At 35.9% G+C, this 13,268-nt stretch overlaps 2 protein-coding genes across 2 annotated transcripts; both read left to right on the top strand.

The window, feature by feature from the left end:
* Positions 1-370: 370 nt before the first annotated feature.
* On the top strand, positions 371-6,017 carry ctdspl3 (CTD (carboxy-terminal domain, RNA polymerase II, polypeptide A) small phosphatase like 3). Its single transcript, XM_049465914.1, has 11 exons — positions 371-656; positions 1,937-2,054; positions 2,266-2,382; positions 2,681-2,789; positions 2,950-3,067; positions 3,645-3,731; positions 3,834-3,896; positions 4,157-4,236; positions 4,389-4,515; positions 4,669-4,764; positions 5,224-6,017. Exons 1-11 carry the CDS (start codon positions 540-542, stop codon positions 5,287-5,289), a joined length of 1,098 nt encoding a protein of 365 aa, XP_049321871.1. The 5' UTR covers positions 371-539; the 3' UTR covers positions 5,290-6,017.
* Positions 6,018-7,344: 1,327 nt separating this feature from the next.
* ndufs7 (NADH:ubiquinone oxidoreductase core subunit S7) lies at positions 7,345-13,006 on the top strand. The gene is made up of 8 exons (XM_007240241.4): positions 7,345-7,424; positions 9,103-9,139; positions 9,403-9,474; positions 10,684-10,801; positions 10,902-11,081; positions 11,272-11,318; positions 12,526-12,614; positions 12,738-13,006. The coding sequence occupies exons 1-8, from the start codon at positions 7,370-7,372 to the stop codon at positions 12,833-12,835; spliced, it is 696 nt and encodes a 231-aa protein (XP_007240303.3). The 5' UTR covers positions 7,345-7,369; the 3' UTR covers positions 12,836-13,006.
* Positions 13,007-13,268: the final 262 nt, after the last annotated feature.

Genomic DNA, 13,268 nt, shown 5'->3' with positions numbered 1-13,268 from the left:
CTGATGCTGACCTTCTGAAGATCCTCTATATTTGCAATAATTTGGTATTTTTTTGTGTTTAATAACCCTAGGTTGATAGGAGTGTTCATACACATTTAAATACAGTCTAAGATTACATTGAGTCTTGCTTGTTTTTACTGATGAAGCGTTAGGGCTTTTATAACCTAGCATTAATCTAGTGGTAACACGTTTTTTTTCTGATGGTTTTAATAAACTTCCAGTTTGTTTCTCTCCAGATCAGCCCTGAATGTTTTGGACTCTAAAACGTGAATTCTGACTCACGTTGCCCTTGTTGTTTTGTAAGCTCCGCCCTCTTGATGGATCCTGTGCTGTGATTGGCTGAAGGCCTGTAGGAACGCTCCCGGCATATTTAAATAATAAAAAGAGAGCGAGTAGTGAGCGAGTTAGCCAGCGTTACAGTCAAAAATAACATTAACAGAGCGAGTCTGGGATCAGAAATTGATTCAGGAACGGCGCTAAACCTTCAGTACAGATGTCTATTCATTAGTTAACAACGCGGTTAAATAAACAACGCGAAGATGAAACTAAGGTCGCGGATTATTTCTCTGGACAGCCCGTCGAATCAACCGAGGACTCCGTGTCGCCGCCGGGCGGATTTGAATCGAGTTCCGCGGATCGAGCAAAGCCGCCCTGAGGTGAGTCCTCGCGTACTGACCTCATTAGTTATGAACGACTAAGAAAAGTTAGCTACAGAGATTTTAGAAATTACTATTTATCGTGTTTTCAGGCCTAAACTTCAATATTTATAAAAACTGGTTAGGCTATTTTAGCTAACCTAGCGTTAGCTGCCTGAATAAAGCCAGCCGTTGCTAAGCAAGTTAAGCGAGCTAGTTGGCAAACTAACGTTAACCATAATATAACGTCAGCCATCGAAGGTAAAATACCATAGCTAACGGTAGCTAGATTATTTTAGCTTGACAATTAACGTTTCAATTAAAAAAACTGTTAGTTCTGATTTGTAACGCTGCTGCCTTGTTTCTACCTTATTCTAATGATTCGCTTTAGCAGGCCTGGGCCTGCACCCAGATTTGTTAGCCGTTAGCAAGCCTGCTAGTTTAGCTTAGCTAGGTTAGGTTGCTTAACATAATTTCCTAGGACAGATGGCGCTGTTTTATGTTTTTAATCCGTATTCGGGTTATTCGTGGTTTTCAAGCGACTGTAGTATAGAAGTTACTTATCTAGCTAACAACGAAGTGTAAATTAGTTAGAGTATTGTTTTTCCCAAGTCAAGTAAAGGTATATAGTTAGCTAACATAATTTAAAATGTCTCTCCAAACCACAGCATGAGTAGAAACCGTTGGCTCACAGAGTTATCAGGTTAGTAGGGCTGTTGTGTAACGTCTTGGTAAATCCAGCATTTATCATCATAAGAACTGATTTAATGTGCTTATCCCTTCTTCTCCAGTAATGTATTGTAACCTACATCTAATGTACAATCAACCACAAGCTCAAAAGTAAACGATGAAAGCAATAACAGAGAAGCACAAATTAATCTGTCAATGAAGTAGAATTTCGACATTGTCATGTAATATTAATGGCTGAAATGTAAAATAGATTGTACAAGTGTTTGTTGAACATTTAACATGAAGGCCAGTTAAAATGCATAAAAGCATTTAACATTTATTAATAAAGTGAAATTTACTATGAAAATATGGAAATAATCAGGTTACGTTTTGTTACAGTTTAGGCTCCTGTTCATTCTGTATTTACAAAAAGTTTTTGTGGGGGGTAAATGTTGATTCTTGGACATGGATGCTATGCTTATTCTTAATTTACAGTATATACTGTACAGTATATGGTTGGGTAAAATATTTGTATCCATTGTGGATACACTGTGGTCTTTACTATTTTTTATTTTTTTTAGTTTGCTGTTAATGAATAAATGTTTTTCTTTTGTGGCTGTGAATGAATGTAGGAGGTGCATGAGGTTTTACAGGACTGCTCAAACTTGTATTGCGATGCTGTCCCAACTGCAGCAAAGCGTCCACGCTTAAAACGCGGGAGGCCAAGGGCTATACCTGTTGAGTGTAAAGGTAAAAACATGCAGATTTATTTATTATTATTATTATTAAATGGAAGCACATTAGTGCTGGGTTATAATGTATTTTCTCACATTTAACTGTCCGTAAACTCTTTAAACAAGTGTGGTGCTTCACATTATTAACTCCCTGTGGAAAAAACTGAAGAAAAAAAAATTGTTGTAATAGAAAGAAATATTAATTGCTTTGTGCTCTTCAAAAACAGAGTCTGATTTCAAGACACCAGTCCGCCATCGCAGAGAGAGACATCCCGCATCCGTCAATCGTGCAGCACGCAGTCTCTACTCTCCCATAGTGCGTTTCCTCACTCCCACCAAAGACCGTAAGTAGCTTGAAGTGTGGCCCACAATTGACTGACAAGATATATATATTCAGTACTGATGTAGGCTGTGTTGTGTTGTAAAGTACAGTAAAATAGAAATTGCACAGTGGAGTAATTAGAAGTTCTTATGCCGGATAGACATGTCATGTACATGTCATGGTCTGATGTGTAATGCTGGAATGTACACTGACCCCATCAGATGACCATCCTTTAATAGGGCCTTTTGTAGGTGTTTCATGAATAAGCAAATTTGGGTCTTTACAAAGTAAAGAATTTTGGACAAAATGCTGTTTTATAGATGAAAGGTCCAGCGGTCGCTCTGTGTTCAGCCCTGAACAGTGTGTGTTTGGCTACAGCTCCACTGGCCCTCTCTCTGAAGATGAGGAAAATGATGAAGTGTTTAGCCCGTAAGTATTTTATTTATAGCAGCCTGTATAAAGCAAGAGAAGGAACTGCATAATTTGCTGCTTTTCCTGCGGTAACGTTTTAGTTTTAAACCTTTATAGTTTTCTATGTTGTGATGGAAAAACACTGATTTAGTGTTGTTGTTTTTTTTTGGCCCCATAGATTTACATTCATCAAAAACATTCCAAATCAGTCTCAGCAGTCTAGGTCAGTCTCTGCTCTCCGTGACATACCACCAAAGACAAGGAGCACACCTGCAGCCACTATGGTTCTTGACTTGGTAAGAAAAAAAAGTTTATATTTGCTAGTAGATGGGAAATAAATGTGAACAAAAGCCTGAAATGGAACTTGCACACACTGTGAGTTTTACCAGAGTGTATGTTTCCTTGTTTGAATATGATGGCCCTATATGTAAAAACGACCATATAATATTTAGCATTTTCATCTTAAAACAACAGTTTAAAAATTATATTGATTCTGCACAGACATGTAATAGAGTGAACAGCATGTCTGTTGTAGCAATTCCAGGCTCAGCATGCTGCTAAATGCACTACGCAAAACACTACGGAGAGGACCGTGCCCACTACAAATGCTTAATGTTGTTTAACCTCAATCATATTTGTATAAAATCATATAATATTACTCTACTGCCTCAGTTGTGTTTTCACTTTCAGTGATCGTTCTGTGTCTTTCGACTTGCCCAGAAATGCCTGTATAAAGTGTGGCTTTTAGTGGTGGCTCAAAATGTATTTTAGTATCCATTTATATTACCAAAAAGTGGTATAGCACTGCCTGAACACAAATCTGTAGTCTGGGTTATTTTTTAACTAATTTTGTACTTGTTCTATTTTTTTAAGGATGAAACACTAGTGTTCAGCTCACTCAATATGATTGAGGATGCTGAGCACACATTTAACACGTGCTTCCAAGACCAAGAGTACAAGGTTAGTTGTCATTCTTTCAAAAAGTCTACACATATATTTATGAAAAACTTTGCAAACGATTGCAACCGTATTTAATTAATTGTTTGCCTGTTTTATGTGTAGGTGTATGTGGTTCTCAGACCATATGTGACAGAGTTTCTACAAGCAATGGCAAAGCACTTTGAGGTGAAAGGACTTAAACATGGATCACAGGGCTGCAATGATTATTGAAAACATTTTAAAGAAAAAAATTAAAGATGGTGTTTGTTGGTTTAATTAGTCAGATAGAAGAAATGCCCATGTCTTGTGGATTATTTTCCTTTTTCTTATTAGTTGCACATTACTGATGCACAGGGTTAGTAAAAATGCAAAAGAGAGTAGCCTGCTTGGGTTAAAATGCTTATGCAATTCCTAATCATGTGTTTTTCCCTCCATGTGGTTTATAGATGTTTATTTACACCTCTGCTAAAAGGGAATATGCAGAAATGATTGTGGACATATTGGACCCAAAGAAAAAACTGTTCAGGTGAGATGCTTTTACTGTTTTTAATTGTTTTATTTATATAATAATTCTAATAATAATAATAATAATAAAAATAATAAAATGATAAAATAAAATTAATTTGGCAGCTTTCTGATTTTGTTGTTTTTCCTCTTTTTCTCTGTTATTCTTTCAAGGCACCGTTTGTATCAGGATGACTGTGCATGTGTCCTTGGACACTATATTAAGGACCTAGGAGTGCTGGAAAGAGATCTTTCAAAAACTGTTATTCTGGACAACGCGCCTCACACGTTCCCATACCATGTATGCTTGTTGTTGTGTTTTTTGTTTGTTCTTTTAGTTAGCATGTATGGGCTGCCAAGAAGTCTGATGTTTAAAAATGAAATGAAAATAAATGGCCAAATTATTTCCTGAAAGTGTAGGAAGGACTTAATAATATAATTTCTTCTGTTATAGCTGATGAACATGATTCCCATAAAAAGCTGGAGTGGAGACAAGGATGACAAGGAGCTCCACAGACTCATCCCTTACCTGGAGAAACTAGTCCAAGCAGTAAGCTGAAAACTGCCTTCATCATGCAGCTCTGTAAAAGGGCTGCCTCATATATTGTGTGTTGTATATTGTGTGTTATTTTATGATACATTTTAAAATATGCAAAATAGCAGTTAATTTGCTGTTCTCATACTGATTTATTAATTGCAATGTCAGTACACCCCATGGTACATTTACAATCAGACATGTAGCTCTATACTAGTACAACTACAACAACATTTCTATAATATTTTAAATACTAGCACTCATGTTTTGTTTGTACAATGCAGATAGGAATGTATTGTTTAGTGCAACTAAAAGAAACCCAGACAGTTGTTAAGTACACAGGTGATTTCTAAACACAGGGAAAAGTTGTATATAATATACTATTCTGTATAGGCCTAGATACAATTCTACCAATTTCAAACTATGTAGTAGCCTTCTCTACAAACTTTTTTCCTGTTCTTTAAATTCCTTTAGGACGACTTCCGGGCTGTTTTGAAGAGAAGGACGGATCATTTTCATCGACTGCTAACTGAGGATTAAAGCCCTTTTTGTGTGTTCTCTTTTGTTGTTGTTTTATTTTCTTTTTCCTGTAAACAATAGTGCCGTCCTTTTGATAGATGTACATAATATTGTCATCTTTTTTTAATGGATGTACCCATTTTAATTAATTCCTCAGTTTTGCCAGAAGACTGAAGTGTTTAGATTTTTTTAAACTATAATTTTAACTGTACATGCTAAAGGGGGAATTATGTTGACTTTCATTTTAAACGTTAACTCAATGTCATTATTTGAAACCTCAGCAGTTAGCTACTGGTAGCTGTTAAAATCACAGGACACTAATGGTGCATCCTTGATAAATGAAGCCACAACAGGTCTGTTTGATTTTTGCAGCTTTTAAGGTATATTAAACATTCAATACAATTTTATTTTTCTGTTTTCCAATAGTGGACTGCAATAGCCAAATTTGAAGGCTGAAGATATATTTTTTCAAGACGAAAAGAACTTTTAGAATTCTAGAGAAAAAAATAATTGTTAATTATCCGTGTTACCTTGAACGAACCTTATTTAGGTTGTATGCTTTAATTGAACACATTAGGTGCAATTTATTTTAAAATCCTTACTTACTGTCTCACGTTGCTGTCTATTTATTACCCTCGCTGCTTTTACATGACACTTTAAATATGTACATTATGTTCAGATACTTACCTTTTGAAATGCCTTCCTCAAATTTGCCACTCAAATTTTACAGTGAAAATAAAATATTTTTTCTGCCTGAAAAATGTCTCTCTCCTATTATTTAAAATACACTTGTGTTTATATAAAAAAATATATAAGTAAACAGCATAATTGATTGATTTAAATATTTTGCTTTTGGTCTGCTTTTACTCACTCGGGGTGGGAAACCCTCTGGGAAACCCTGTAGAACGCACAGAACGCATTCTAAAATGGGTCTTCTCTTTTAAGGGGCTTTCTGGTGTGAGTTCAGTAAGAAATATATACCCTGCTAGATGCTAATCTAACACTGTTTCTTCATTTTTATACCTACACACTTGTGTCCCTGACCAGGAAACTTCTAGAGAAGAGGAAACCTACTTTGAAAATTATTGTGGGTTTGTCACACCACACATATTCAAAATGAATGGTTTGATATGGAGGAATTGTGTAAAACCAGAGTTTAAAAATGTTTCATTATTTTTATATGATATAGAACATGAAATGTTTTCGTATTGAAGGCAGTTTTTAAACTCCCAAGTTTGAGACCTTGGCTGTGTCTCCAACGTAAGCTTACCAACCTTCAGTCAGCAGACAGTAGCAGTCAGGGGTGTAGCAGCAAATTCTGGGCCCTGTACACTCTCAGTGTCAGTGGGCCCCTATCCATGCCAGTCCCAAGGATGCTATTCAAATTAAGTGCTCTAAGATTTTCTGGGAAAACACTGCACTGACTTTGGACTTGATAAAACACAGTGGACCAACACCAGCAGATGATATGTCTCTCCAAACCCTCACTGATTGTGGAAACTCCGCACTAGACCTCAAGCAGCTTGGACCATGTGTCTCTTCAATCTTCCTCCAGATTTCCAAATGAAATGCAAATGCAATACTGATGATGAATGATGGTTTGGAGAGCCGTTATTTGTTGGTGTTGGTGAACCGTGTTTTATCAAGGCCAAAGTCAGTGCAGTGTTTTCCCAGAAAAACTTACAGCACTTAATACTTCCCTCTGCTGACAACTTTTATGGAGATACGGATTTCATTTTCCAGCAGGACTTGGCACACTGCCCACACGGACAAAAGTATCAATTGGTCTTATATAATATTCTAATTTTCTGAGACACTGATTTTGGGGTTTTCATTAGCTGTAAGCCGTAATCATTAACAATAAAATAAATAAACACTTAAAATAGATCACTCGGTGTAATACATCTATACAATATGTAAGTTTCACATTTTGAACTGAATTACTGAAATAAAGTAAACTTTTTAATGATATTCTATTTTTTAAAATGCACTATTATAGGATTTTACGCCGTATTGATACTCTTTGCTTATATCAGCATGTGTCCCTCTGTAGCCTCCTCTCTCCACAGGCGGCGCTGTTTCCCTCTGTCTGTGTAAAAGGATGAAGAAAGCGGATAACCGGATGTTTCGTTATGAAACCATGGCGGCGCTGGTTGGTAAGTGTCTGTAGGGCGAAATCACTGTTGTTTTTAAGACTCAGAAGTACAGCTGTATGAGATTTTTCACGTTGTGTCTCTGACTACAGAGTTCGACTCTGCAGTGTTTTATAGAGCTGGTGTGATAGCCGGTCTCAGTGCGGGCTGTTATTGGGGATTTAGTTCACTGACCTTGTTAACGCTAGTTCAGGTTAGCCACTTAGCAGAGCGTATCTAGCGTTAGCTTAGCATTCAGAGAGCGGTATATACACGGTGTGTACATCAACCTAACGTTACCTGAATTTCAGCTGCGAAGCCTGTGTATAGAGCTTGTTAAAGTTTGAGTTTTTTGTCTTTTTTTTTTATTATTATTGTTTTGGCAGTTTAAGACGTCAAAAATATGAAACATGGAATAAGTTATTGCAGTTAAACAAAAAAAAAGTGTTAAGCCAGAGAATTTTATACTTCAGATTCTTCTTCTTCAAAAAACAACTTATATCTCAGTATACTTAGAAAAAATGTCAGTATGGTTTGTTGTGGTCTCTAGTGGTTTATTTGTGAAAAAAGTGCTCTAGTGTTTCTGTTTAACCCTGAATTAGTGGTCTCTGAAGAAAGACAGGATCTTTCTTGCTCATGATCATTCATACATGCAAACTAGGGCTGCAGTTTGTAACAGTGCTGCAGTACACAAAGTGCTGGGGACAGAAGTGCAGTCAACTTAGTCTGTGTCTCCAAAAGTGCCCATAAAGAACAGATTACATATTTACTTACTAAATATCAGTACTTCCCATGTTTAAACAACATCTAGAGAATTAAATGCCTTTTTAAATCTCATGTTCAGCTGTTTCTATTGGGTTTAGAGATCGAGTACGTGGCAGAAATAATCGTTGACTGATCGACTAATCGAAAAAATTATTGTCTGATTAGTTGACTACCAAAATAATCATTATTGGCAGCCCTAATGCAAACATATCGCCTCTGATTGGCTAAAAGCACTCCAGCTGAAAACGCGCACAGATAATAACATGTCCATATATATCTTGTCTGAAATAGTTTATACTGTTTTTACTTATCCTCAGCACTTTTTCAAAGTCGTCATATCTTATCGTCCATCTTATGCTTTGCTTTACTTTGATTTGCACACCCCTGCAATACCCTGTCAGCATTGAGAGGTACATTCAGCTGAAATGTTTTTTCAGCAGTCTTAAAGAAGTTCCCAGAAGTGCATTTTCTTCACCCTGCAGTGAATGTGCTGGCCAAACACTTTTTCTGTTTTTTTTTGTTTTACAAAAAACCTGTGTGTGTTCATTTGTAGTTTTGATATCTTCAATATTAAGCCACATGATAGAAAACGTATAATGAGCAATTTATATTTCCAGAGAAAATACAACAAACAGTACAATTAATCAATACATTGTGATTTGCTTTGTGTTAGCTTAACCAATTCCAAAATAAGTTTTCTTAATAGGTGCAATTAAAAAATCTAATAAAAAAGTAAAACTTAAGCTATCTAATCAATACCTTATTTAATTAAATCAGACATGATATTTAAACTAGGTTATATATATATATGTATCTATTCTAATATTAATTTCAGCTGCAGATACTAATAAGTTTTTGCTGCATAAAAATTATGTTTTGCAGTTATCATGCGCTTATTGACATCTGTCTGTAACTGTCGTATTGTTCTCTGTTTCAGCTCCTCGCCTTGCCTCAATTGGCACCTTTTCAGTAAGGTAAGATTTTTCTCCTATCTTGATGATCAACAGTGTTTTAGGTTTGCGTTTTAAGTTTGAACCATAAAAAGTGCATTGAATCAATGCTCAGAATTAATATTTAGTTTCATTAAATATGAATGATTGCATGATAAGGAATTCAGAGTATGTATGTACCAGACACTTTTTAAGTCATTTTTAGCCTATATATGTTTAGGTATTGTCCAATTTAATGCTTAAATAAAAACTGATATTATATTTCTAATTACATTTTTTTGTCACAGACCACTTTCTTCATTTGCTGTTCAGAATAAGGCTGTGCTCAAGAACAAGAAAGATGAAGATGATGCTAAAAGGTATGGAGAGATTCTGAACTTCTGCTGTGTTGTCAGACAAATAAAACAATGTATTACCTATATTATAAAACAAACCGTATTAAAAAAAAAAAAAAAAAAATATATATATATATATATATATATATATATATATATATATATATATATATATATATATATATATATATATATAACTGTTTTTTTTCTGAAGGAAAGTCAGTGTACAGCTATGGTAATTGATAGCTGTGTGGTTGCTATGGTATTACCAGTGGTTTGCGAAGTGTTTATAGCTGTTTGCTTTGGGACTGCTATGTGGTCCCTATGTGCTTGCTATAGTATGCCAGGTATTTTTATACTCTGTTGCTAATTGGTCTCTATGGTATCTTCAATGGCTGTTATGGTGTTACTAAGTGGATCTGGAACTGTCACAGGTGGTTAATATGGTGTTGCAAAGTGGTTACTGTGGTGTTACTAGGCAGTTATGATAAATTGTATGGTACCTCAGGTGGATGCCGTCACAGTGTTGATAAATGAGTTATTAGATGGTAGCTGTGGCATGCTAGATGGTTTATGTGGTGATTATTGAGTTGGGTTAAGTTGGCGCTACAGTGGGGAAAGTCGATTGACATTTAGGTAGTTGTCGATGTTTGTTTAATGGTTGTTGAGGTGTTTCTTGGCAGTTGCTATAATTCTTATGTGATTGCTCAGGTGTTGCCAGGTGGTTGCTGTGATATTGCAAGTGTCTTTTATTGTGGGAATACAATGTGATGCAAGAACACTGTTGGATATATTGATATTGATGTGAAACTTCATAAGTTAAGACCTTAAATTAGTTTAAGCTACTCAATAGGTTTTTGGCACTTTGCTTGGCTGCTTTTTCCCCAGATAAGAAGTAGTTTATTGTGTTTACTGTGGACTCTACCTCCAGCCTTGTTATGTGACGTAATTAAAGTCTGCAGCACAAAGGCTCCTACTGTTAATGCATGCAGGTAATGCAATATTAGTTTAGCATTTACAAGGTTGTCATAGCTTTTTCAATGGCCTAAAACTCATATTGTGATCATTTTTAAAAAGACTCATTGTTAGCTTTGAAGGGTGTCGCAACATTTTGCCCCAATTCACTCATATAGGGGGAGAAAAACCTACATGAAAATAGGTTAAGTCCTTTAAAGAGACCTACTTCAGTAGTTCTTGTGATCTGTAACACAAACTTGTCATGTCTCTTTTCAGCCTGGTTCCGTTCAGGGAGAAAAGCACAGCTGTGGCAACCAAACCAGCCTCAGCCGTCAGCAGCAAGGGTGAATATGTTATTACCAAGCTGGATGACCTGGTGAACTGGGCACGCAGGGTAGGTGTTGTGTTCTGTCTTCAGTGCTGGTAATAGCACTTGTGTATACATTGTGTTGAAGGCAGTTCAGCCTTGTGATTGAGTTTCTGTACCTCCTTAGAGCTCCTTGTGGCCAATGACCTTTGGGTTGGCATGCTGTGCTGTGGAGATGATGCACATGGCTGCACCACGCTACGATATGGATCGTTTTGGCGTTGTGTTCAGAGCCAGCCCTAGACAGGCTGATGTCATGATCGTTGCAGGAACACTGACCAATAAGATGGCCCCAGCTTTGCGTAAGGTACAGTATGATGCTGTTATTATTGAAGATTAATCAAACTTCTCGCAGTTATGATGGCATTATAAGGTGATAATTGCATGTCTTTTGTTGTATGTTAGAGAAATCTAGTTGCTGTGTTTAGCTTATCTAACAGGCTTTAATTCTGAGGATGCGTTTTGTATAACTTTAACATTTCATCCTCTTGTGTTAGGTGTACGATCAGATGCCTGAGCCCAGATACGTGATTTCCATGGGAAGGTATGGGAAAAGACATCTTTTAAAAAGTTTATTAGGGCTGTAATGTGCTGTTTATACCATAAAATGCTTTCCTCCGTTTCCTCTGTTAATTACCTTTCTCTGCAAGTCTAGTATAAAAAGTCTTGGAGTCTATTGATTGAAATGATCGATCATGGCTTCTAAAAAATCTAGTACTGATTCAGATGAACGTTTCTGTTTGTCCAGTGGGCAGTGGCACCAATACAGTTGTTTTAGTGTTCAGCTCACCTGTTTGGAATAGTAAAATGGTTCTTGTATATAGAATTAACTTTGTGTATTTTGCATAGCCAGAAATTGTACTATTTCTCCAGTACAATTCTTATATATTAGTCTGTTATAATTATTTTATATAATATATATATAATTGTTACAGCTATACTGTAACAAACACTGCATGACCCAAAATATTTATTCCTTTGCTGCACATAATTCAGATGGATTAGTTGATTTTAAAGCTCTTAATGGATTAGCACCTTTGTATCACACATGTTCCCATTATTATGTTTATCCACAAGTAACAAACATCTCTATGCAATGAATGCCAAAATGGGAGGGGTAGTTCTATACACTGCATTGGCAGTATTCAGTCATCTCAACATTCTGGAAGAATAGTAAGATATATTGTGGGAGAAATAATTGTAAAACCCATAATTAAGGGCCCAGGTTTTTTATATTAAATGTATCCACCCAAAATATGGCTTAATCTTCTTTTGTATTTTTACTCTGGTATCAATTCTTGATTTCACAGTGTATATGTTGGTGTATGTAAATATTTAGGAATGTATGCTAATGTGTGTGGTTTTAACTCATACTGGTTGTATTACAAGGGTAGTGCTAAAATAAGCATACAATCTTTATTTATTTAGATTTATTTTGTTAACCAAATATTTTGCTTTAGTTTTATTGTATTCTTTTGTTTTTAGTGTTTTTTCACTTGTATTATTTTTACAGTGTTTTATTACTTAAGAAGAATTTTGTGTATTTTTGTTTTTTTATTATTATTATTATTATTATTATTATTTCTATGCCACAGTGCTCTGATGCCTCTTTGTTCATGTGGTTTATTAGTGGATGCATACTGCTGATTAAAGTCTGATGGAGTCTGTGCAGTCTGGTGGGTGGTGCCAGAAATTGAACTAACTCAGACCTAATAATAACAGTACAATAATATTGTCTTTGTTGTTTCTAGCTGTGCTAATGGTGGAGGCTACTATCACTACTCCTACTCAGTGGTCAGAGGCTGCGACAGAATCGTCCCTGTAGACATTTATGTTCCAGGTATTTGTTATTATCACAATAAAAATGTTTCAATTGAGAATGCAGTTTATTTAAAATACTATTATATGCATTAACTACATTGTATCTACTTTCTTTCTTTTTCTTAACCATCTTTTCCTTAAGGCTGCCCGCCCACTGCAGAGGCTCTGCTTTACGGAACTCTGCAGCTTCAGAGGAAAATAAAGCGGGAAAAGAAAATGAGGATTTGGTATCGGAAGTGAGGTTTCTGGCTAGTGGGATCACGAGTGATTTGTTTCTGGCTGTTGTAAATGTTTTATTTAACGGTGGTCATTTGTTGTACTTGGAAGAACTTCTCAGGAGTTGCTCTGGATTGAGCTCTGTCTCCTCCTCTTTGTAGTTACAATAAAAGACTATGCATTGTATCAATATGATGTCGACTCTGTTTGATTTTTTTATTATTGATGCTTTAGCTGCCAGACAGTACAGAAACATACAGAATATGGAATGTGACCTAATTCCATGCAAGACATAAACTGTACTGTACTGTACTGTAATGCCTGATATTCTCCCTGTGGAATTTGTGATAATGGGTGTTCAGATTGAAATTATGCAACACCAGTTGGGAAGGCCAAAGGCTATGTTCTTTTCCCCAAATGTTTTAATGAATTTAATGTTTTTGAACACTGGGGGAAT

Source organism: Astyanax mexicanus, chromosome 16 (assembly GCF_023375975.1).
Source record: "Astyanax mexicanus isolate ESR-SI-001 chromosome 16, AstMex3_surface, whole genome shotgun sequence".
Lineage (NCBI taxonomy): Eukaryota > Metazoa > Chordata > Actinopteri > Characiformes > Acestrorhamphidae > Astyanax > Astyanax mexicanus.
The sequence above is the reverse complement of the archived record's forward strand: the minus strand, read 5'-3'. Positions and strand labels throughout refer to the sequence as shown.